Source organism: Argentina anserina, chromosome 6 (assembly GCF_933775445.1).
Source record: "Argentina anserina chromosome 6, drPotAnse1.1, whole genome shotgun sequence".
Classification (NCBI taxonomy): domain Eukaryota; kingdom Viridiplantae; phylum Streptophyta; class Magnoliopsida; order Rosales; family Rosaceae; genus Argentina; species Argentina anserina.
In genome coordinates, this window is record NC_065877.1 from 4,207,421 (window position 1) to 4,233,966 (window position 26,546).

The 26,546-nt window shown below is 37.3% G+C and overlaps 1 protein-coding gene, 2 long non-coding RNA genes and 1 pseudogene across 9 annotated transcripts; 2 read left to right on the forward strand and 2 right to left on the reverse strand.

Moving 5' to 3' along the window:
* Positions 1-295: 295 nt before the first annotated feature.
* On the forward strand, positions 296-3,256 carry LOC126800378 (uncharacterized). The gene is made up of 3 exons (XR_007672709.1): positions 296-314; positions 2,084-2,234; positions 3,170-3,256. It is a non-coding gene; the product is annotated as an uncharacterized LOC126800378 (long non-coding RNA).
* Positions 3,257-4,243: 987 nt separating this feature from the next.
* On the forward strand, positions 4,244-5,113 carry LOC126800563 (uncharacterized). Its single transcript, XR_007672721.1, has 4 exons — positions 4,244-4,321; positions 4,417-4,531; positions 4,659-4,804; positions 4,913-5,113. It is a non-coding gene; the product is annotated as an uncharacterized LOC126800563 (long non-coding RNA).
* An 11,045-nt stretch (positions 5,114-16,158) lies between these two features.
* Positions 16,159-17,850, reverse strand: LOC126800419 (pentatricopeptide repeat-containing protein At4g38150-like; annotated as a pseudogene).
* Positions 17,851-18,013: 163 nt separating this feature from the next.
* LOC126798179 (pentatricopeptide repeat-containing protein At5g65560-like) lies at positions 18,014-24,803 on the reverse strand. Of its 7 annotated transcripts, none has more exons than XM_050525052.1 (7): positions 24,396-24,803; positions 23,362-23,475; positions 23,207-23,284; positions 22,489-22,608; positions 21,032-21,091; positions 19,880-20,606; positions 18,014-19,218 (listed from the first exon to the last, which is right to left on the reverse strand). In XM_050525052.1, exons 6-7 carry the CDS (start codon positions 20,592-20,594, stop codon positions 18,518-18,520), a joined length of 1,416 nt encoding a protein of 471 aa, XP_050381009.1. In that variant the 5' UTR covers positions 20,595-20,606; positions 21,032-21,091; positions 22,489-22,608; positions 23,207-23,284; positions 23,362-23,475; positions 24,396-24,803; the 3' UTR covers positions 18,014-18,517. The 7 variants fall into 7 exon arrangements, with proteins under 7 accessions (XP_050381009.1, XP_050381011.1, XP_050381010.1 ...); XM_050525054.1 differs by having other exon boundaries at positions 22,489-22,689; XM_050525053.1 differs by having other exon boundaries at positions 22,489-22,725.
* Positions 24,804-26,546: the final 1,743 nt, after the last annotated feature.

Here is a 26,546-nt window from a genome sequence, read left to right on the forward strand (position 1 = left end):
GTGCTTTCATCGTCACTAAAGCAAAACTGCCACCGGGTCGGTATATGTTTTTTGGGCCATTGGGTCGGGTACATAATCGGGTGATGTATCTTTCGTCAGTGGTGTGAGATGCGTGTTCAGCTAATTGCGTTCGTTGGAAGTTGGGGTTGTCTTTAGGTCACCGCGTCGCTCTCTCATTTTCTATGTTCTGTCTTTCTAGATTGAGCTCTTCTCTTAAAAATCCTTGGATTGGGAGCTTTGGTTTTGTTTTCGTTCACCGTCGTTAGAGTAAATCTGGGGAATGGTGTGTCGCTCAGAATTGGTGGATCGATCTGGTAAGTTCTGGGTTTAATCGATGGGATTTACTTGGTTTTATGTTGATGGGTGTCGAATTCAGAACTTAGGATGGAATTGGAATCGATAGTGGATGAAGTTCTGTTTTTGTTTTCATGCTCATGGACGAGCGTTAGTACTTCCTACATCCGTAAGCTTTTGTTTTTATCTGAGAGTTCTTACATATTGATAAGTTGTGACAAATATGGTAGACAACTACTAAAACCCTATGTGCCATGCATTGCTGCGTTGCCTTATATATATGCTTGATCACTAAACTATTGTAATAATCTTGAGTTTTAAATAATATTGAATGGATTGCTCTCTAATGTTTTAGTTTCATGTGTAATGTTTGAAGCAGTTAAAGAGCAGATTTACATGATCAAATATGATGCCGTTCAAGTCATGGAGACAACCCCATATGAACCATGTATCTTAAGATTACTTCTAAGCAAGTGCTAAAGAATTGTATGTTGATATTGTACTGCCATTATCTTAAGAACTGGCGTGTTAATAGCTGTCATTATTTAAAGAGTGTAGCCTTCACTTTGCCATTTTGGCTGTACATCTTTATTTAGGTCATTTACGGTGATGACCATTTTTTTACCTCTGCTTTTGATTGAGATTAGTACCAGTTCTTAATATATTTTAGTCTCTGGATTTTATTAGAAGTACGATTTTTGATATTAGAGTTATTGTGGAACTTATTTGTAGTCGATCTTCTTCGTATCTTTTCTCATTGTTTCTGTTCCTATGCTTCACAAGTCCAAGACTTCACAATATAGTGTTAAATACAGTTTACATTGGTTAGTTTTGTTAAGAGGTAATGAGACAATATTATTAAATTTATTATTTATGCACTATATAGCATATTGTGTATATTAGAATTTAGATGATGTACCAAATAGCTCTTTAAATAGTTGGTTACAATTTTATTGGTACACTAGATTTAAAAGTAAAAATAGCAGCGCCAATGTTTTAGATCTCATGTTGTTTTTGTAGGTAACCTGCAGATTAAACAGAAGAATATATGAGTTTGAACTAGATGTTGAAATAATGGCTTCTTGCATTGTTTCCTTCCTGATTTTGTTTTGTTCTGCAGCTATTCTACTTTTGAAACTGTTTCTAGATAGGTGTGGGGATAGTATATGGGTTGCTGTTATTTTGTTTCTCTGGGTCCATATAAATTTTTGAAATGGAAACTTCTAAATGATGAAGATTATATAAGTTTGGTGATGGTGGTCGAACTGGTGTAACAATGTTAAAAAGAATGTAACTGATTTGCATATTCTTTAGTGATGGAAATGTATGAGTGTCATGGTTGTGATAGGAAAGTGTTAAATACATTGGAATGATCACACATAATGTTCAGCTGTTAATTTAATATATTAATGAGTTTAGAATCTAACTCAGGTCTCTTCAGGGACATTTGATAAAATTGGAACTTAACCAGGGTCTGATTGTATCTAGATTTGATTCATAGTGATAAGGAGACCCAGGATACAACATCATCATCGGCAACCAAAGAACGAATAAAAAGAAAAGAATGGCTGGATGTGAATCACTGCTTTGTCTTTATAATTAATGAGCTCATTCCCAGCAAATCTAAATGATCACATCCATCCAAAAGAATTCAGCACAGAGGATTACTCAGCCAATATAACTTGGTCTATGTGGCTGTTTTTACAAACCATCATTAGTAATCTTAATTTTCTGTAATTTGATTGACAATTTCCTTTTTAACTTACCGTTTCCTATTATAATGTTTTAGGTTCCAAATGTGAAGGCAAAGTTGAGGCTTACAGCTTTGCAGTGCTTCTTCAGCCACATGCTCTCTGCTTTTCTGGACAATTGCAATTGAAAGAACGCTTTCATCTTGAAAGATTGGATGGGACATTCATCTTCAAGCAGCGGTGTACACTGTAAGTCGTACTATCTGTTAGACATTTATCTCACATGTCAGTTCATAGTTTTTGAGATATAATGTATGAACCCTCGATCCTCCGGTGGATTTTTATGTTTATTCTGATCACAATATTCAAATGATTTTTATTGAATGACTATTCATCTTTTGTATTTTCATGTAAATGACTATTCATCTATTGTATTTTCATGTCAATTAGGGGCAAGAAAGTTCTATGGAAAAATGGTGGTTTGGTTAGTCTTTGTATTTTAGATGCTTTAACCACATATCTGATAATTGTGAAAATTTAACGTTAAATTACCTTGTACATAATCCTTACTAATATATAGTTTTTTTATGAGCACACGAAAACCTATCACTAACTTTCAAGAACCATGTTTTACTATTGTTATGGTTAAACGCGTGTGTTGCGTCAGCTTGCTCTGCTTACTACTATTTGCTTTCTTTCTCAGAATTTGTTAGGGTTCTGCTATCACTAACTGTGTCATCTGATTTTTTGTGTTCTGATATGATTAAATGCAGTTCAATTGTTTATTGGTTCATTTTGAATGTAGAAAATTGTTTTGCCTTGATTTGGGTCTGATTCGATGTGCAACTTCTATTTTGGTGTCTTCATATGGTGTAGATAGTTTAGTTTCATTCTCAATTTACTATTTGGACATGCTCTTGCTTGATGTTCTTATATTAGTTTTTGTAACTATCAAATTGAACCAAAAAGTTGCAGTAGATATACCAAATACTTACCTCATGAAACTTATGTAATTTTGTTAGTCAAATACCAAATCATCTCACTTCTTAGAATTCATGAAATCTTTGTTTACCGGGTTTCTGTGCCTCCAATCTGAAATAATCATATGCCCGTGTGTTTGTTTCTATAATTACTTATATCTCCTTTTGGTTTGGTCTGACTACAAATTACTCTTTCCTTATTAGGTGTCTGGAATATGTTGATCACTTCACTAATCTCTATAAGATGATTGCAGTATGTTAACTGGATACGGGTTTGCGTGTCCCGAGTTTAGAGACCGAAATATTTAAAGCTGAATCCTTTGATGGAATACACTATCTGCTTATTGATGAGCAGGTAATATATATGTTTTTTGCTGTTTGGTTTTCTAATTCATTTAACTTTAAATTAATAGCAAGTCTGAGATTTTATATACAGGATATTCTATACATATCATGAACATGACTTTTCACACGTGGCGAAGATGAAAGATGGTTGTCTTTATAATATTTTTGGTGTTCATGTCAAGAGTAGTAGCAGTGGATACAAGGTCTCCAAGAAAGATTTGGAGATAGGGTGCAATGAAATGTATCTGATCACACTATTAAAAGAAGGTTGATGTCCGATTCCAAGATATGTGTGTCATTTTCTGCAATTCCAGCAAGTAGAAACCAATTCCAATGAGCAGCAGAATTTTGGATAAAGAAAAATAGTCATATTAGCAGGTTAGTAAACAATGATTACTTGGTGTTTCTTAATATCATCACGGTTTACTGAAGCTACAATGTAACTACTATTGATAATGAATTTCATATTTGTAATGCAACATATGTACGGTTGCATTAAAGAGGTTGTACCAGGTCACACTGTTTATAGCAGCAAGGAATGAACATGAATCAATATGTGAGACCTTCCTTGAAAACCATCGGTATGTGTGGTATATTCTTATCTATCTATGATTAAGTTTATACTAAATTTATTATACTTTGACTGGTTGATTTCTCTGTGACTGCCACAGGAGCAAAATTATCAAAATAACTCTTTGGTCAGATATTGCAAATAGTTTTGATATGAAGATTGTTGATGAGTCAGCATCACACACCTTTGCAATAGTTACAATTATGTGGATGAAGATGTAAAAAGGTATTTATTAGTACCACTCAAATTTGATTACATATATAGCTACCTATTAAAATTAGGATAATTTCAATATCAATATGGAATAACGTATCGTTGTATCTATTTGAAAGTTGTGGTTTATGTTGTCTATTTTATGTAGGAAAGCTTACACCAACTAGAACTAATCAACATGATCTTTAGCCCAGAGACACCCTAGCATGCCCCGACTATGAAGCAGAGTTAGTTTCTAACTGTTTAAAAACTAATTGGTCTATATCAATAATATATTTATTGATTCTTTTGATAGCCCCATTAATTTATATCTCCAATGCAGATTAAACAAACTAGGAGATTGAGCCAAGATTAATGGGTTACATGGTGGTGAAATAAGAGACGATACATGAAAGTCAATTATGGATCTGCGTACCTTGCATCAAGCTGAATACAAGGTTTGTTCTGAAAAATATACAAGGTTTAAAGGTTGTATATAAATGATGTGTGCATTATTTTTTTCTTTATATGGCATAATCGAATTGTACTTTGTCATGCAATCATTTTGAGGTCTCCTTGCCACAGTGGCTGGTGGAATAATGATTGTCCAGTTCAAAGACCTTCTACGCAAATGAGGTCTAAAATAGGCTGTGATGGATTGTCATGTCCAGTGCATGGAGATTGTGCATCTATTCCGGTGTATGTATATTGTAGCTTCAGAAAATATAGGAGTAAGTTACTTTAGACCATTATTTGCTACTTTTTCATTTAACTGCGAGTGTGCCTAGATATGTGACCAAATTACTTATGTTGGTATTGTGTGATTATAATGAGGGCAGGTACAGAGTTTTCACGATGATCCAAGATGAGAGAGAGACCAAATTACTGTCACTGATTGGAAAGCAGGCTGAAGATTTGTTCGGTCAGTCATGTTTAGATCTTACAAACAAGAGGGTTTATGCAAACCATTATAATCTACCTAATGAGATAAGTAATAGGATAGGGTTTATTCAGCAAAATCAAGTGTTTGGACAACCCAATGATTGCGATAGTATGAGAGTTTTGAGAAAGAAAGTTATCAAAAGATTGAAGGAATTCAACGAAGCAGCAAAATTTATGTTCATAGTGATCCTCACTATGAATCAATGTAATATAAGTTGAAATGTTTATCACACTGCGAAAAACAAGTATATTGTATTTATGTAGTAACTGTATAACTTAACGATGTTTGATAGATAATGTAATCGTGTTTGTCTGTTATTCGGTGTTGTGATTGTTTTCATTTAGTAGAGGGGAGGTGGGGTAAGGGAAGAGGCAAAGTGAGCATAGCAGCAGCTTTCTTGAGAATTTGCAGAATTTTTTTTTTGAATGAATTTCAAGTTCAGATTTTGGATAGTTTGACCAACGAATTATTTTGTGAAAAATTTTGCAATGTAAGCTGCTAATTAAGCTTGATAGACTCAAGTACGATATTCAATGGAGAGTGATCACAACTAGATGAGTCCGATAAACAGGGCATTTGTTTATGTAATTCCGACACTTCCACTTCAAGCAAATGTAAAAGTGCTCATGTTTTTCCTTTTATAAATCATTTTGCCTGATTACTCTTTGCCATACCTTAAACGTTAGTTGTGCTCATGAGAAAAACGTCAAGAGAAAGTATGAATAATCAATCTTATGTAGTTTTACTTAACTGAAGCTCCTGCTTAACTACACGATTCTAGCACGACATCAAAAACAAGCCGACGCATAGCGCGGCCCTAACACTAGTTATTCTTTAGACATTAATGCTTGCGCTGATCTGTTTTTCCCTATTCACTAGGGGTGGGCACGGCACGGGATGGGACGGGACGGGGCTCATTCCACGCCCCGTCCCACTCTTTTGAATCGGGACGGGACAAATCCCAACTTCCTATGAAGTTAAATAAAAACCTATATTTTTACTTTTTCATTAACAAAGTAATATTTAATAATGAAATTTTAACAAAAAAAATGCATATTATGTTCAAAATATTATAATTTAGCATTATTATTTGAGTTGAAATAATTTTAGAGTTATTAAGAACATAAATTAGTTTCATTTTAATACAAATATATAAGAATTTTTAAGTTTTTATTAAAGGTGGGACGGGACGGGACGAAGCGGGATAGAAATTATTCGTCCCACGTCCCGTCCCACTATTATGAAACGGGACGGGATCGGGACGGGATGAACGTTTTTAAACCTCCGTCCCGTCCCGTCCCGTCTCTATGAATTTCGGGACGGGATCGGGATTTCCGTTTTTTATGCCCACCCCTACTATTCACCAGTGGATGATATCCTTTAGTTGGAAAGAGATGAGTGGGGAGAAGGAATTTTTCAGAAAATAAGATTGCAGGTTTTTCAATACTAACACTAGCAACTCATCTACCACATTTTATAATATATATGTCAAAAGTAACTCAAGCGTACAGAGTTCAGACATTTATAAGGCCCTGCAGCACAATACTGCACAAAGATTTTTTTGTTGAATTGGTTTAGAGCCTGGAATTTTATGTACTTGATCAAAGGACTTGGATAATCTGACCCATAGCTGTTTCTGATGTTCCATCTCTTTGAAAATCAGACAGTATCATGGAAAGAAAGAGCTTAAACTTCTGATTTAAGTTCTGATATATGTTTTTTGGAAGTGATTTGAAGGTATTGTAAGTCAAGAGAACATCTTGTACTGAAATCAAACTACACAAATAACACAATGAAGTGAATGAACTCTAGGACATGAGGCAAGAATCTGGTCCATCCAAATTTAAGCTAACACGAGCAGATTTCGGGTTTAAGTTTATAGCTGCAAGCACACAATATAACGATCATACAGAAACTAATGACATCAGACACATTTCCAACACAACTCTGAAGGTACAATATGTCAACAGTTGATCAGGAATTCAAGTTTCTAACTCTTCCAGTAGTGATAAATTCATGTAAAACAAATGGACTGAGTTAAAATTCTATCGGCCAGTCCTGAGCCTTCATGAGCTTATATATTTCCCGGCAGTCCTTGTAACGACCTCAAAATTTCAAGCTTAAAAACTCAAAATTTTAAAGTCGTTAAACACTAAACAATTTCAATGAAATCGAAATCATTTAAAATGTCACAGCGGATCATCTTTGAGTTCAAAATACAACTCAGGCAAACCGATTATTACAAACCAAAAGATAATTCAACATATAACAAATGGAATTGTATAATCCTCACAATAACCTCACAAGATAGTCACACAAAATCCTCACACAAGCTGGAGATAAATAAATTCAAGTCCTCTGAGCGGTCCGTCAGTTCCCGCTAATCCACACCTGCGGAGTTATCCATTACACCATCGAATTGATGCACCGGAATTGTAAACACAAACTCGGTAAGCTTTACAGCTCGTATGAGTAAAATGAAAATATAACTCGCATATCAATATATACGAAAATCCACAAATCAAACAAATATAAATGCACTCATGAGTCAATGGACGGCCCATCTGGTTGTCCCAAAGAAATATGAAAAGAAGCGCTCATGAGAAATTAAGTAACCCTTCTGGTTACCTAAATGCATTTATAATACGGGTACTAAAGAACGCTAGTACACATCTGTTACCCCTCTCGTAGTACACCGCCGATATTGGGCAACCACCCGCTACCCAATATCCAAAAATATGAGTACTCATGAGCAGATAACCACATGTTACCTCACATGCAGGACTCCGGCAAACATACTAGAGCTCTAACTGTATCGTAACTTTCACCCGGCCAAAGGCTAGGTTCCGACTTGCCAAACACGTACAATAATCTCACATCATATTGTACAAAATCAAGTCCGAAGACAAATCAACATTTTAACAATCTCCATGTTAAAATCACGTACAATAATCTCACATCATATTGTACAAATCAAAATCACATGCTCGATATATAAATCTCGTCATCAAAATGACATAATCACGATAAAATCATAACAGTATATTATATAGCAAACTATATATATATGTACCTATTTACCATTTATACAATATATATAATCCATTATATCATATACATGTCATATTTCATAAACACGTCCGAAGACAAAAACTCGTCTGAAGACAAAACTCGACCGAAGACAAAACATTTTAACAAACTCATGTTAAAACCACGTACAATAATCACACCTCATATTGTACAAAAATCAAATCACATGCTCAATATTTAATTCTCGTCATCGAAATGACCAATTCTAATGAATTCATAACAGTATATAATATAGCAAACTATATATATATGTACTTATTACCATTTATACAATATATATGTAATCCACTATATTGTATACATGTCGTAATTCAATATTAAAAACTATTGCAAAAATCTTGAATCTCCGCAAGGGTAGATTCGTAAATATGTGAGATTTTACTCACCTTCTTTCCTGCGTGCAACTTCTACGACCCTGAAAGTAATTTCTTAGAAAATGATACTTAAAATATCAGGTGACGATTTTAACACAGCTAAATGTTGTTCATAAAACATTGTTCACAGAACACTATTCATGTTTACTAAGCACAGTTTTTACTAAAACACTGTTCACGGTTACTGTTTTTTACCAAAACACTGTTCATAGTTATTGTCGGTCATGACACTGTTCACTGGTACTGTTTTACCAAAACACTGTTCACATACACTATTCATGGGTGTTACTGTTCGCCGGCCGCCACCAATCATCACCAAATTTCACCACCACAACCTAAACAATATTTCCAACAACTTTCTAGTTGACACCAAGGTCTAAATCCGAGTCTAAACAGTCCAAACAACGAAGAACATAAATTCGGCACTATTCACAAACCCTAGAAATTGAAATTTTGATTCGGGTACTTACACTTCGATTTGGCTCGATTCCTTTTATGGAAATGTTACTGGGACTGAGACAAGCAAAACCCCCCAAGAATCTCGAGCTATGGTGGCCGGAGGGGGCAGCGCCGACACAGCAGCAACTTCTGGCGGTTGCTGCACCATGTGTGGTTGTCGCCGGAGTGCAAGGCGTAGCCCAAAAGATGGAGATCGTCGAGCCCGTCAGTTTGATAGGTGGCACGATACGAGGCGACGTCGGATGGTGGAGAAATCGGCCGGAGAAGATTTTTGGGTCGGGTGAACAGTACCCGAGCTCGGGTGAACAATACCCGAGCTGATTTTTGGAAAAAAACTGATTTTCTGATTTTTAATCTCCTCTCCTTCCTTTTATACTATTTCCAAAATCGGAAATGAACTTCCGACGTTAATAACTTTTACGTCCGATGTCCGATTCGACGCGTCACACGTCCACGCACTCGTATCGACGAGCTCTACAACTTTCGTGAAGAAAGTTTTCACAAACGATCAACGGAGTAAAAGTCGATGTTCACGTCTCGGAAACGTAATGTTTTTCTAAATAAACGTTCCGTTAACGTTTCCGACTTCGCAAGGCGGCACAAACACGTTTAATGAATTTCACATACTTTATAAATTCAAAAGTGATCCAAAAATCATTCCGAAAAATCGGGTTATTACAATCCTCCACTTTTTTCGCTTGAATAAATGCCTCGAACACAGGAACACAAGTCTCGACATCGGGCCGCATTCCCTTGTCAACCATTTCCAGCAAGTACTTCTTGGCATGAACAATGAAGTCTGCATCTTTGGCTAGTGTCTTGAGTGAGAACAGAGTATGTGTATACATTGGGGTAACTCCATGGGATAACATGTCCCGGAACACATCAAGAGCCATTTGTGTCTTGCCAACAACATTTTGAACACTGCTAATCCCAAAAGTGAAGAACACCACAGCAGGTATTGTACCCCTTCTCCAAGATGGAGAACCTGATCTCCATAGCTTCTTCTGTGAGGCCATCTTGTATCAAACCCCTGAACATAGACTCAGCCTCGCATTTCAGCATATAGCGCATGCCTATCTTGACATCCTGCAAGAAGGGCTCATTGCTGACCAACTCTTTACATGTGTATTTATTAAAATGAGCATCCAGTGTCGCCCAATTTTTATACACGGATTGGAAAGCTGTGGTGCCCTCACCATATTTGTCATCTGGATCACGAAAGAAAAGAGTTAAGACAGCAGAAGAAATTCCAATACATTACTGTTTCTAACTTGCAACACTAATGCTAAGAGCAGAATGAATATGAAATACAAACCAGCTCTCAAACAGCTTGGGTATCAGACTTATCTACCTAGTATTATTTCTTAGTTTTCGCTTCATTCCCACACAACAACACCAAGCTACGGCATCAGTACGTGAATCAAATAGGAGTTCATACACACAATCAGAAAAATTCAAGTTCAAAATCAAGTCTTGAAGGATGCAACAAACAAACTATAGCATCAAAACATCATATCCTTTTACCAAATAATAATCTTAGTTCACACCCACAATAAATAAACAAACCAGAATTTAATCTTAAAATTTTGAACTTGCGACACCAATTAGTAATTAGACAAAAGTTGACTGCAAGAAGAACTCACCCATGAGAATATCAACGACCCTTTTCACCTCAGATTCTGGTCTACCCTCAAGAGTCTTCCTCACGTCATCTTCATCAATGTTAACGTAGTGATTACCAGATGGGTGGCTGATCACACGGTTAGCTATTAGTGAGTGTTAGTTTGACACAAGAAGTATAGTGGTTCACCTCCCTCTCTTGGGGTAGGCTACGTCCACTTGAATCCACTAGTATAAGCAAATAGCCTTGAGTTATACAAGTAGTGATCCCCTTTCTAAGTGGGATGAGGGGTTCCTTTTATAGGTGAGGGAACCCCTCTCATTTACATATTCTTCAATGTATGACAAGTGCCCCTCTAGGCTTACTATGGAGTCATCTTGATGAGGTCGGAAAGGTGACTTCCCGGTGGTGTCTTGGTGAGTTCCGACTATCATTGGAAAGCTTGTATGACGAGGTACGCTATGAATATCATGGTTGAGCCACATAATGACTTGTAGATCCGCCTAGAGAGTGATGCTTATGCTCGGTGGCATGCCATACTAGCTCTGTGCTAGTAGGGGTGCCAACATGTCCCCCCGCAGTCCATAAGTAAGAGGAACTTCTTGCTTGGAGAGTTTATCAATCAACATGTCACCGAGCATAAGTGTCTGGGCGGTGGCATACCCCTACCAGTCCCTGAACTCCTTAAGCAAGAAGGGACTCTCAAACCTTCAAAACAAAGATAAAAGCATATGTGCACGAAGTATGTCTGTTGTCATGGATAGCATAATAATGTACGGGCGCGATGTGTGTTTGACACATGATGATGCGTGTGTATGTATGGTCCCAAATATGATATAGTACGCGAGTGTGCGTAAGTCCCCGAAACCCCTAGTCAGCGAGGCGGTTTCGAGTGATATGACCTATGTATGCGGTGTGCTTAGGCGAAGTAGTCTTGCGTGATGGCGCTTTGGACTAATATGGCCGCTACGGGTGAGTGTGTCTTTTATATGCCAATATGGCATTTGAAGGCTAGTGAGACCTCTATAGGCTGGTGCGTCCTATATTGCAGTGTGCGTAGGACGGCGTTGACCCACTGCGGGTGTAATGTGTCCATCTTAGCGCAGAGTTTTGCGCGTAGGACGTCTGAGCACTGACATAGAGCGTTGTGCATCCATCTTAGCGTAGTGACCTAAGTGTAGGATGTCTTTTGGACATTGAATTAGAGCGTGGTGCGTCAATCATAGCGTAATAGGCTACGCGTATGACGTCTTTTTGACGTTGACATTTGAGCGTAAAGCTACTATCGTAGCATAGTGAGCTTTATGCGTAGGATGTCGATCCCTCTTGGGTGTAGTGCGTCCTCTGATCGCAGTGTGCTTTGCGTGTAGGACGGCTTGAGCCCTCTTGGGCGTAGTGCATCCATCGTAGCATAGATAGGCGTTATGCGTAGGACGTCTTGAGCCCTCTTGGGCGTAGTGCGCGTATTTACGCGGCTTGAGTCTTCTTGGGCGTAGTGCAACCATCGTAGTGTAGATAATCGTTACACGTAGGACGTCTTTGAGCCCTTTTGGGCGTAGTGCGCGTATTTACGCGGCTTGAGCCCTTTTGGGCGTAGTGCATCCATCATATCGTAGATAAGCGTTACGCGTAGGACGTCTTGAGCCCTCTTGGGCGTAGTGCGCGTATTTACGCGACTTGAGCCCTTTTGGGCGTAGTGCATCCATCATAGCGTAGATAAGCGCTAGCCAAGCAATAACACAAGGAATTACTAGTGCGGTGAAAAGTTAAGGAATCTATAAAATCTAGGAAGTCAAAGCCTTTGACAAGTCTATTCCTGAAAGGTAAAGGTTAATGGACCTCTTACCAGGATGAACTAGGATAATCTCCAGTATTGAACTTCTTACCTAGTCAAATTATAACTGATAATGGATTGCATAAATCATAAACCCGAAAGAACAATCAATAATGAACATCGACCATAGTCTTTTGCAGTTTTTCAAGTGTTTGAGAATTAAAGATTTTACCAATGGTATTTCTATACCAAACATGACATAGTACTACCTTGATCTGCAGAAGAAACAGATCTGGTGGACTGATCAGAGTTGTAACAACTGAGAGAATTTCTAACCTCTTGCTTGTAAACCTCCCCATGAGCTCTGTAACTTATTCTTGAGTGAGTATTAAACAACTTGAAAACTATTTAACACTGGTAAAAGTTTATGAATAGAAATAGCAACAGTGGTTGATGCGTGCTTACACAACACAGAACAATACAAATATAAACCACATATCGTAAAGTTCTGAAACATTGGTTGTTCAATTATATCTTTTTTTTATTAGTCTTTATCTACTTACCTTTCACTTTCGTCATGCGAGATAGAATAAACTTTTTTTATGTTATATCATATATTATATCATCAAGGTAATGATCCATCAACCTGCTAGTTCTTTTTATGCGGCACATACGGGAGAATTTGTCCTGGAAGCGGAAGAGCTGCTGAAGCTGCGCGAAACCATTACAAGGGTTTATGCACAAAGGACGGGTAACCCCTTATGGGTTGTATCCGAAGATTTGGAAAGAGATGTTTTTATGTCAACAATAGAAGCCCAAACTCATGGAATTGTTGATCTTGTAGCGACTGACTAAAAAAGAAAAAAGATTTCACACGAATTCGTGATTTGATATTTTATCTTATTACCGGATTTACTATTCTATTTCTAAATTTCTTAATATTGAAATGAAAAATATAGAAAAAAAAAAGAATGAAGAGTTCCTAAGCATCCGGTTAAGATCGATCTACACCATCCCATTATATTAAACAACATATTAGAAACACAAGACAGCCAATAAGAAATGTCACGAAATCCCCCGCTCTTGGAGGATGTCCTCAGCAACGAGGAACATGTACTAGGGTGTATGTGCGACTCGTTCAGACCGTGGAGGAGAAGGTGACCTATTCACAGCTATTTTGGTGGGAATGGTTGTGGGCGATATACTCTTCTAGGAATAATTCTCTTAAACATAGGAATTTAGTTTTGATAATTTTCGTTTGGATAATAAGGATGAGTTCGAAACTTTCAAATATATACAGTACGTGCCACATGAGTATAAATACCGAATCTCAAATAGTTGTACGTTAATAATTTAATTTGTTACAATTATGGTCACCTGAATTTGATTCTTACTAGCACCAAATGATAAGAGGAGTACATACTTGTAAAATTTCGTCGTCAGTGGCTTTGCTAGCTATGACTGATATGAAGAATAAAAATTTCTCAACTTCAAGAGTTGCGACTAGAGTACTTAATCTAATAATTTGCTCCACCAAACTCCATATATACATGTATATGAAATTATGAATACCCAATAATTTTTTTTTCTCACATCCATGCATCAAACATTCATACAACGTAGTGGGTAATTATAGGAATAGGAATGCAAGTACGAGAGGGAGTCATGCATAACAAATTATCTAGATGTTGGAAACTTCGTATAATCTTTAGATATCATGATTCAAAAAGAAAGTGAGAAATCTTAGGAAAGTATAATATTATCATCATCCTAGATTTGACGAAGACCAGATTGGAAGATAACTATTAGAACCTAACTCTATCATCATCCTAGATTGGTCTTCGTCAATATTGGTCATCCTAGACCGATTCAACACTCTAAGAGCTATAAGATTCAGGACCATTAACTCCCGGAATAACTAAGTACTGATTTACCTTGGCGTTATTCTTCTTCAAGACTCTTAAGAATTGACGTCTATGTTGTTCTTCCTCATATAATTACTGTTTCTGTTGTTCTTCCTCAGTGGCTACTACTACCAGCCAAGGCAATTAAAATGGTACCTGGTTATGTGGTTCGTCAAGATCAACTTGAAGCCGCCCCGCCATCACTGGAGGTCCAGGGGCCAACTCCTGACAACAATTATCACCTCAGAAAGAAGCGCACCACCATCTTTTGCAAAATCTTGCTATTGTGCTATATTGTTTGGTCGGTGTGTTTGCTAGTCATGCAACCCAAAATGCCCGAGTACAAGGTCGAATCCGGCACCGTTCAGCTTAATCAACAAGGCTATCAGTTAACCGGCCAGTGGGATATGACCCTCATCGGCTTCAACCCTAACAACTACTTCAATATCTACTACAAACACGTTGAGGCTGGAATTGTCTACCAAATCCACTGGGATGACGATCTCTTCACTCTTTATACGTTGGTAAGAAAGCCATGGCCTTCCTTTGTTTTGAACAAGAGGAACCAGACTCGTGCATCATTCAAATTCGGTGTTTCTCAGCAACAACTTGAATTTAAAGAGGCACGGGAAATTTCTAACGAAGTAGGGGTGTTCCAACTCAGATTCTCCAGTACGGTACGGTTTGTGTCCAAACTACTACCTCCAAAACATTATAGGATGCAGGTCGCGTGTAAGATTCCTCACAATAATGGCACAATCACATTTACAACTGAGTACTCAAGGAAGTGCAGAGCTAAGGTCGCTAAAAATTGTATTTATGAGGTTGTGGTTATTAGTACTTACATTGGGATCGTTGTTTGGGCTTGTTGCACCTGGTGTGATTCAAAGCTACGCAAGGCATCAAGCATTGCACCTCGCTAAGTTGTTGGACTTTTTTTTTCCTCTTTGATTCATAATTCATAATTGAATTAGCATGTAATGGGCTATTTAAAACTCTTGTTGGATATATTTGTTGATTCTCAACTACTGACAGTTTTATTATAGTTTTCTTTAGTGGAAGGAACAATTAGGCTACTAAGTGGTAGAAAAAATGGCCTTTGGTAAAAGGGTGAGTTTCGGATTCAGACTCATCGATCTCTTTAGTATGATTTATGTCTAGACTAGTTATTTGCTTTCTATAGAGTCGATTTCAGGTTTTCCGCTAATAGTGAGACCGGCACTATGACGAGTCACAAGTGCGATGCTGAGTACTATAAAAATTACATGTCTGAAGTCTTGCTACAGCACTGGAACTCGAAAAGAAAAGGCTATTGTAACCTCCTCCATAGCAGAAGGGATTCCAAACCTCCTCATGTGTCATGAAACTTTGTGTTCTAATGCATCTGGTTTTAATACAGATAATGGCATTCCTGATTTTAGTATTCCGTTGCAATTCAATTGACAATCTTAAACACAGTGGCATTACCAATCTGGCAATCTTAACGAGCGCTTCAGAACTGAAATTACGATACCATAAACAGTTCCCTTGCATTTCAATGTTCTTAACAATAGTCATCCACATATCACAGAAGCTAGCTAGGACATCCCAAACTTAATTACTCGACCTTTAACTTTGTCCTAAAGCATAGCTAATGAAACAAGCAATACTTGCCTTTATATTTTTTATGATACTTCTCATAGCCACAAAACACAGAACCTAGGACACCAAAAGCATTCCAATTTGATTTCATCTTGCACCCCACAAAACACAGAACCTTAGACATCAAAAGCATGCCATTTGATTTCATCTCATACCCATATAAGTGATATAACACAGAACCTAGGACCCCAAAACCATTATATTTGATTTCATAGTCTAACTTTCAACATTGATCTAATTACCAAACAAATAGCCACATAGCACGATCAATAAACATTACTTGCCAAAGAGGATGTCGAAGAGGCTTCTAACCATAGGTCCCCTTCTTCCCACAAGAACCTCCCTCACAGCCATCTCATCCGGCTCAGACCCCTTTGCCTTCATGTCCTCCAGAAACTGCTTAGCATCCTCCATCTTCCCCCGCTGCGCAAACCCCTTAAACACCGCCGTATAAGTCCCCATCATCCCCAGCATGTACTTCTTCTCAACAAAAAGGAACTTTGGGTCGGCATCTCCCGCCAGAGTCTCAATCAAAACACTGTAAGTATAAGCATTGGGGATGACCTTAGAAGCCAGCATCCTCTTATAAGCCTTGAGAGCATCCAATAGGTCCTGCACATGTCAGCATACTCCTCAATAATGCCGGTGAAGATTACCACCCCGGGCATGTTACCCTTGTCCATGACCTCAGCTCCAATCTCCGCAGCCTCACGGCTGTAGCCATCCATAGAAAGATCCTCAATCATCTTAACAACACCAAACATGACACCGGCGGCATCGAAGTACAGTTCACCTTGTCGTAAACTTGTGCCAAGTCCTTGGGGTCATTTGGACAGACCACAATGGGCTCAGGGCCCTGTTTGTAGGGAGGTGGAACTGGTTCATAGACATTGTCAATCTCTAATAAAGCATCTACCTCCTCGGCGGTGTTAGCCTTCGCCTTACTCTTCTTCTTGAATTTGTTGGTTTTTCTTGCCATTCCTATAGGAACCAAAACCAAGATAAGAGATTAAGTGAAATTTGATGTGCAGGAATTGAAGGGTTACGGGTTACCTGGTAGAGAGGAAGAAGAAGAGATTATTGTCTTGTGGATAAAGGAGTGGAGAAGGCAACAAAATTCTTCGGGAATTCTGTCTTCTGGTATTTATGTCTGCAATTTGAAAATTAATATTAAACTTTGGGTATAATTGTAATTAGCTTATTTTACTTTTTTTTTTTGAAAATGGGGTGACATGGCGGGATAGGTGTCCAAATTCCCGCCCAAATTTTAAGCTGGTACCATTACCCGCCAAATCTTTCAATTTGTACTTCTATATTTTGGTAAAACCCTGAAACTTTTTCTTACTAGACTGAAGGTTTTACATAGCAAAGGGTTAATGAGCGAGCAGTCAATTCAGTCTGAGCTAGTAAAGTAGTGTTTCACTTAATTCAGGCAAAGGATTAAAAAACTTTAGCTGGCTTTGTACCAGATTGAGCATGGGGGAGCAGGTTGCCTTGTTTGTATAAGAAATTTCTGCGGCTAGTTTCTGGGCTAGCCTACAAGAACCAAATCAAGGTGCCCATGTCTGTAATATGCACCAACCCCAACCCATGAAATCTTGTCATTCACGCTAGCACAGTAATTAACACAGATAGAACTGTAACTGCTGGATTCATGTGCATGTTAGTTACGGTGCACCTCAATATCCTACCATACACGTTTCTAAAAGTATATGACCGAGAGATTTTGAGCAACCACTGGTCTTAGGCTCTTGGAATTACTATGATGGTTAAATAGGTTTGGTGAATCTCAAGAAAAATAAGTCTATGTTATGAGTTAGTGAGTTACTGCTTCAGAGAGTTGTGCAGTACCTTGGCATGAATATGATAGGAATGCTAAGACAGATGGAGGTATTTATCCACTCTGAACTCTTATTTTGAACACTTCAAGGGCTTGAGCACGGATTTTCAGCCAGCCACTATAAGTTCTAAAGAGAAAACTAAGAATGCATCAAGTTTCACTAGTAAGACTACGAAAACTGGAATAAAGTGCATATAACACGATACATAACAGTAGTAGCTTATACAAACTTACCAAGTATAGATGCCCAAAATGAGACCTTTTGGCCAACCTGTGGAAGAGAAAGCCGCGTCCATAACCACAGGGCTTTTACTGCCCGTAATAAGTTCTGTAGCCTCTTAATCTAAATGCTAACTCGATATTGTACATAGAAAGTCACAAGACTCGCAACCTTTTGTATATGAAAATCATAACAGGAACAAAAAGTTCATTGTAAAAGGAAATTGCAAATACAATACAACACAGAAACTAGACAACAAAACATTTTCATAACAGATTTGCAAACTTCAGAACAAGTTGATTATCAACACAAAAGACACGGATGAATGAGCAATTAGCTTGCCACACGGGAGATAAGGAGCTAAGAAATATTTTCACACAACATGTCCCTACAACATCAATTTTCCACACAACACATCCCCTACAGTATTATCAACATTTCCTAGTTCACTTGACAGATATCATCAGCACAACATAGAAAGAAGGAAGTCTAAAGGCAGACGCTAGACAATTGGATTTCAGAGTTTCAACTAGTCAATGCTAGTCTAAAATGGAGCAGTGTTATAAGCAATTGACCTACTTGCCAAAGAGAATGTTGATTACCATCTTAACCACAGGTCCTTTTCTCCCCTTCAAGACCTCCATTACGGCCTTCTTGTTAGGAACAAATCTCCTTGCTTTCATCTCCTTCAGAAACTCTCTGCCCTTCTCCACCTTGAAATCCTTCAGCCTGGAAAAGGCCTGAAACACAGCAGCATAGGTCCTGACATTGGGCTGCATTCCCTTGTCCATCATCTCTAAAGTGTACTTCTTGACGTCGCCAATGAAATTAGGGTCTTTTGCAAGTGCCTTAATGAGAACACTGTACGTGTATGCGTTAGGAGCAACTCCAAGAGATAACATACGCATGAACACTTTCAGTACTTCCTTGACCTCATCGGCCCTGGCATAGAACCCCATGACACCGGTGTGTGTCACTACATCAGGTATTTTGCCATCATCTATTACAATCATAATCTCCAAGATTTGGGACAAGAATCCATCATTTTTTAGCATGGTTAGCATCTTAGTCAAAGTGTGGATGTATGGTCCATTCTTGCACATCATGTTGAAGTAATATTCCAGATCCTTGGGGTTTTCTGGATCATCCTCGATAACCTGTTTCTTGGCAATAGGAATATAACTCTCAGGAGGGTACTGTGACCAGTCAAACTTGTTGATATTCGCCTTTAGATCATCATCATCCTCTGACTCATCTGAATAGTCTTCAACATTATCTAAATAGGAGAAAGAAAAATTAGACAGGTGGTCAAAATTTCAAATTCACATAATACGAGCGCAAGGAAATACAGAAACATTGATTAGAAAAAGGATTAAGCAATCAACATGCAATTTTCCACACAATAGAAAAACTGCAGATTATAGAGATGTATCTGTGAAATGACTGAAATCGTTCAATAGTTTAAAACTTTAACTAGCAATCTTAATTCATACACATAACAACAACAGAAACTAAGCTTCATATTCACTAACTAGTTTACTATCTTAATTCATTATTCACACAACATACAAACTTGGAGATCAGAAACATATCCCTCTGAATTCACTTTTTAAAAATAGCAGAGGACATTTGTAATGTGAAATCTATTTAGTATTAACCAAATAGGGTGTCTATAAAACAGTTCAATGTCATCTCAGGTGCCTCAAGCACTCATCGAGCATAGGTTAAAAAACAAAATGAATGAGCAATCTACTTGTTATTTTCATGCAACACCAAAGCAGCTAGGTAACAGATTGATTCAATAGTTTAACACTACAACCAGAACTAAGACATCACATACATTTACAAATTTGCTAATCCTAAATCATATTCAAAAACAGAAAACCTTAGATATCAGTAACAAAGGAAACATAATCGGTAGTCTTCGAACTACTCACCAAACAGAATATCAATAATGCTTTTGACCACAGGTCCTTTAGCCTCAGGAACCCGTCTAATAGCCCTCATTGCTTTCTTGTCAGCCACAAACCCATTTGCCTTCATCTCCACCAAAAACTGCTTGGCCTCCTCCATCTTCTCCTGCCTCACGAACGCCTCAAATACAGCAGTGTATGTGCTTGCATTGGGTTGCATTCCCTTCCCCATCATCTCCATCACAAGATCCTTTGCAATCCCATGAAAATTGTGATCCGAGTCTGCGGCCAGAGCCTTGATAATAACAGTATATGTGTAAGCATTAGGGGCACAATGTTCAGACTCCGCCATCATCCGGTACACATAAAAAGCCTCAGCAGTCTTGCCAGCTTCAGCATACTCATCAATAATTCCAGTCATGACCAGGACATTCGGTATTACACCCTCTTCAACGACTTGATTCCCAATCTCCATAGCCAAGTCCTCGTACCCGTCTGTGCCCAAATTGTCGAACATCTTGACAAAACTCTTGAAATGCCCTTCACTGGTGCACATAACTTTGTTGAAAACTTCTGGCAAGTCCCCGGGGTCTCCTGGTCCAAAGCCAAATGTAAACCCGTCGACAAGTTTAAAAACTGATGTTGGAATTGGGGTTTCAAAGACCAAGTCCGTAACGTTGGGGCTGTTGATTGTGATCTTACTAATCGTGGTGTTAGAGTCAGAGCTTGAACTTGCCATTGTTAATAAAATCTGATCAAGAATTGAGGCAAATTAATCAACACTTCAAAATAACAAGAAAGTCCACAAAATCAAGTCTGAACATAAAAACTAGTCAAATTAATCAACACTCCTAATCAAAGATTCTTCACGAACCTAAACCCTAGAAAACGAAAAAACTAGAGTCAAATGTCAAAAATCAAGATCCAACGCAACCAAACAGAACATGAAATTGAGCCTGATTAGATAAGCAAATACGAGCTCTCACATCAAAATGAAGTATGAAACATGTGCTATTCAAAGATCGATGAAGAACCTAATCATCAAAACCCTAGAAATCGAGCTCATCTGTTGTCAAATTTGCTCATATAAACTTGAGGCATTCTTCTTTACTAAAACAAATTGAAAAGCTATGGCGCGGGAATCAAAGATAGAAGTAGGAAGAGAGAGATGATTACCTCTAGTAGCGACGACTGAGGAGGAGCGAGGAAGAAGAAGAAGAAGACGCTTGTGTTTTTCTTGAGAGACGAAATGTGGAAATGTGGAATTGAATTGAGGGAAGGAGTTAGCTAAAACCCTCTCGTGTTTCCAGAAACTTCTGCTTTCTCAAGTTTAATTTAAAGCTTTTTTCACTTGGAAATAGTAACTTTTTATTTATTTTTACTAAACTTACAAGCCAACTTGAAAATGTATGATAAGGGGAAACTTGGAAATGAAAACTTGCAAAGAGCAAAAATAGCATATGAAAACAAAATAATTTAAGGAACACAAGGTTTCTAAACGAGTTTATTGTTAAAAATATATATCAATATTATTATTTTCGACCATAAAATTCACGATATTAACTATAGAGTAGTCGATGACCTCTTGATCATCTTAATTGTTTGGGTTTTAAGTGTGTATAAGCAACTCATACATCTATGAATTTTGAGACAATGAGGCACATTAAATATCGTTATAGTCATACGTGTGATTTATTAATTATGAACTTAAACTTGAATCGTTCACTTTGAAGTGATTTAGTTCGTCCATTTAAAATTTTACAATCAGTTTCCACGAAATAGTCTATGTGCCTATACAATCTGGCCTGTATGTACAACAATAACACAATAAACCCGACTTTTCATGAACAACATTAGCCTTATGCCATGGGCATAAACATGAGCATCATAACCTCGCTAGCATAATAAAATATATACTTGTATTTTATTAAAGACATGCTTCAATAACATATTTTGCAAGAGCAAAGGTAATAATGGCTGTGTTTGGTACAGCTGGGCTTATAAAAAAAGCTGGTTTATGCTGATTTTTTAGAATAAGTGGCTGATAAGTGAAGTAACTGACTGTTTGGTAAACTGACTTATATAAGTGGTTGTTAGTGACAAAAGCTCTGTCAGAGCGTTTGGTAAACTCAAACTGGTTTGTGCTTTTAATTTGTCAAGTGACCAATTTGTCAAGATAATTTTGAGTCAATTTTAGTTTAAAACAATGCTTGAAAATATATGACTTTAATTGGATAATTTTAAAATTATCTTAAACAAATATATTCCTATATTGATAACATAGTTTTGATTAGGATCATGTAAATACATAAATACTCATACACGCACATCCATCAAATTTTGAGCAATCATGTTTCGTAATGTATCTATTTCTTGTGTATCATGGAGATTTTGTTATTGATTTTGCTCTTCAACGTCATCATTATCTTCCTCATCTCCACCATTTCTTGAGGAGATATTAAAAGGAAAATAATAAAAGGAAGGGCTTGAGAAGTCAACATTATAAACTATATAAACACAAAGTCCATACAAGGACATAAAATAAAAAATAAACATCAATTGCATGCAGTACAACATTCACTTTAAAAGAATGTGAGATCATGACATAGCCAAACAAGTACAATAAAGATTACCTGAGTATCAATGTCCAGATCCACCTCCTGTGCATTCAGTGATGCCAATTCATAGTTTAAGACCCAAGAAAGTAAGGCACGTATCCCATTTTCCGCTCACTCTTGATGCAACTGAGCAGGCTATAAAAATGAACGTGTAACAGTGTAATAAAACTTTCATGCAACACTTGTTCTCTGCAATTTTGTACTCAGAAATCTGAACTGTCCAAATACAGTAGTTACCAGAATCAACTATACCTAGAAAAAATAGAATTTAAAGGAAATTACAATAAACTTCTAATACAATACCATCCCAGACCCAAATACTAAGAGACCGAAACAAGTAGGTGACCATCAAAGGGATCCTTTTTTTTTTCTTCTGTAGTACAAATATGTATATAGCCTAATAATCATCAGGGAAGAAGAAAAAAAATTAGAATAATTAATTAGTGAAAAGTGCTTTCAACAGCATGAAGACTTATACAAGTTCTATTTAAATTGAAGGTGGAACTGTAAGTTTCTATAACATTTCATTTCGACTACTTTAACAAGGACTAGTTTTTAGTAGGTATACATCATACGAGACCTCCACAGCAATGCAATAACAACTACATAGTCAATCTAATCTGAATCATAAACCCATATATCCAATAACAACTACATAGTAGTAACAAGTCAAAAAAACTCGCTCTTCCTTAAGAGTTAAGAGTAAGAAGACCATCTCCGAAAAAAAGCTTACTTGATGATAGTCCTGCAATCCCAGTTTTTGAACATCTACAGGCGTCATAAAAGGCCATGACCACTTGTGCTGAGTGATCTGCAAATTGCCCAAAAGTGATATATTAACTAGATAAACTCCATTTATATATTACTTGTCACTAAAATTCTGCATACCTCAGGTTTCCGAGTGGCGAGTATACCAACCAAAGACGACTTCCCAACATTACGAGCTCCAACAAGACAAAGTGTTGATGTCTCTAGATCAACTACATGCATTTGTCTCAATATCTGCATATATAAATGGTCAAAAAAGACCAAATTCCTAGAAAAATGAACTCAAATACTCAATCATAACACGACTCGATCATAACACAATGGAAGAGAAATCATATCTTGCTTAACTCTGATTATTTCTAGATAAAATCTTTGATCAATAAAGAGCTAATCATTAAAGGTTTGAATCATAAGGTGCAGGTTTTAAACGTTGTAAGGAAGCACATAAAGATCAGGGTTCTATCGACAAAGAAATCAAACATAATGGAATTGAAGACACTAAACCAAGTCAATGATATTTGATGCATAAAAGAATCACATACCCATTCAAACATTAACCAATTACCCAAGAAATTATGATCAGAACCAACAAACCTCAATATACACAGAATCAAGAATCATACTGCAAAGTGCAAACCAAACCCAACTCCCACCATCTCCAAGATTGATCAAAGAAATTTGAAACTAAGATTGCTAAATTACTAACCTTCAATCAAATTGCCAAGACCCATTGCTTGATTTCGAATCTTGCCCATTTTGTTTGACATCTATTGTTTGATCTTTTCTGGACTCTAATATATTGGTCCTCATTGTTTTTCACTTTCATTTGCATAGGGGGCTACCATCTATCATGCATCTATATACGAACTCTGAGCCAGAGTTTCTGATAGGTACGCAAAATAATTCTTTACCATATTCCTATTCCATACAAATGAATTCTTTTATTTCACCAATTCATTCATTTCTTTGGACATATTGCAACGCCAAAATGAAAACATTAACCATTATTTTATCCTGAATTTTCTCAATTGTCTTTCTAAATCTTACCAGAAATCAAAATAGAAAAGAACCCTAGTTCGCAAGAAGCATAGAGCTTGAGAAAACAAGAATATAACTAGAAATCAAGAACAATTAGTGGATTAGCAGAAACTAACCTGTGAAATGAAACCAAAATCACATACGACCCCGTAGCAGACTCGGGTAACCATGGACGAGGGGGAAGATAGAGGCGCGCCTATCAGATTATGGAGGATTTACGTCGTCCACCGAGAGGGGCGAGATATCAGAGAAGAGGAGAAGACCAAAGAATTGAAAGAGGAGAGGCGTCGAAAAGAAAGAGATTGGGTTGTGTAATTAATTCAGTTTCACGAGAGTACCCACTGGAATTTTGAAAGTTCATTAATTATCGCTACAGTGTTCTCCGCATCTCCACAGCTTATGGCTTCCAAAAGGAGGGTAACCCCTACTTATGCTTTTGCCCTCTAAAAGTCGGAGCTTTTCAACGAAGCGACTTATTAAGATGTTTACCAAACACAAAAGTGGGCTTCACTTATAATCACATAAGCTTAAAGCTTTACCAAACACAGCCAATATGGATGGATGATCGACCATTCCATTCTATGATTCTATCTACTTTACTAAAGAAAATAATGATGACTATATTAACAAATGACGCTTGTTATCGATAACGTACGACACCGCTTTGCTTGTTACCTTTTAGGCTTTTACAAATACATTTGGTTTTCACGTGCTCCTAAAAACCCTTGCCCCTTAAAAAAAACACCTTGAAGGCCTTGGCTTTTTACTGGGAGTAGTATCACTAGGCTTCTAGGCGTATACCAAAGGTTAAAAAGCTACAGGCTTTGCAGTGGTTCAGGCTTACGCAAAGAGATGACGAAGCAGGTTGCCATTTCTGTGAAAGAAAGCTTAGCCTAGTGATCTATACACTCATACACAACCCATCACTCTTGCATGAGTTCAATCATGTAATCTTTTTGTTCAATTTGATATGATCGAGCTTGATTTGATGTTTTGAACTTCAAATCCCAATGGGACATAACCACTCAGTTACACAAATTGAAAGGTTCTCACTTAGAACCACATCTAACACACAAAATTAAGCATACAAGTACACTTGGACTCTAGTATCTACTAAAGACTAACTATAGTAACATCTCAAATGAATAGAGGATATACAAGCTCTGTAACTTACTATCCAAAGATTCAAACAGATCCAAAATAGTGCGTAGATGATATTAACACAACATACAACATAACATAGGCAATAAGAAACATTTCCAATTCAGATTCTGAGCACAACATATATCAACAAAGGCATGAGCAATCTCCTTCTCACAGCCCCCGAAATTCGAATGATAAAAATTCGAATTTAAAATCATAAAAACTCTAAAACAATTTCAAATATATTGAAATCATCTTATCATAATAGTGTATCGAAACTGAGTCCACAGCATAACTCAGTCGACTTGAATGATACATAACCAGTTTTTACCTCAGTATTATAACCAATGTAAATGTAAAATTCACTCAATCTTCACCACACAACAGAAGAAAGAAATCTTCAGAGTAAACCATATGAATCTGCTAATCTCCACTTGCAAAACTATCCCCTACACCATCAAATTGGTGCATCGGGATTGTAAACACAAATCTGGTAAGTTTTACAGCCCGTATGAGTAAACCAACAGTAAACATACATCGCATACAAAGGAAATATGTCAAATAACAATTAAAGACAAACGTACTCATGTGACACTGGACAACCCATCTGTTACCCAAAATCACTTAAAAACATGGGTACTCATGAGACTGAGACAACCCATCTGTTACCCCTCATGATGTACACCGACATGCACTAGGCAACCCATCTGGTTACCTAAAATCATGTAAAACATGGGTACTCATGAGACACAGGCACTCATTTGTTACCCCTCATGCAGTACACCGACAGACATTGGGCAGCCCATCTATACTCAATGTCACTAAAAACAATATGGGTACTCATGAGAATCAGGCAACCCATCTGTTACCTCTCATGCAGTACACATGCAGACAGACTAAAACTCTAACTGAATCGTAAACGACACCCGGCCAAGGCTCGGTTCGATTACTGCCGAAGACAGAAAAACACGTCCGAAGACAGAAAACGTTTTAACAAGACTCAATGTTAAAACCACGAACAATAACAATCCACACATATTATTGTACTACAACAAAGCGACTCTTACTCAAATAAAATAAATATAGTTGCCACAGTATAATTCATTTTGAAATAAGAACGTGAC

Excerpts from the sequence above, each read along its gene's own strand:
- LOC126798179 (XM_050525052.1), bottom strand. The coding sequence starts at position 20,594 with ATGGCAAGTTCAAGCTCTGACTCTAACACCACGATTAGTAAGATCACA. Across the intron at positions 19,219-19,879 it reads CATTATTGATATTCTGTTTG|ATAATGTTGAAGACTATTCA; the intron begins GTGAGTAGTTCG and ends TCTCCTATTTAG.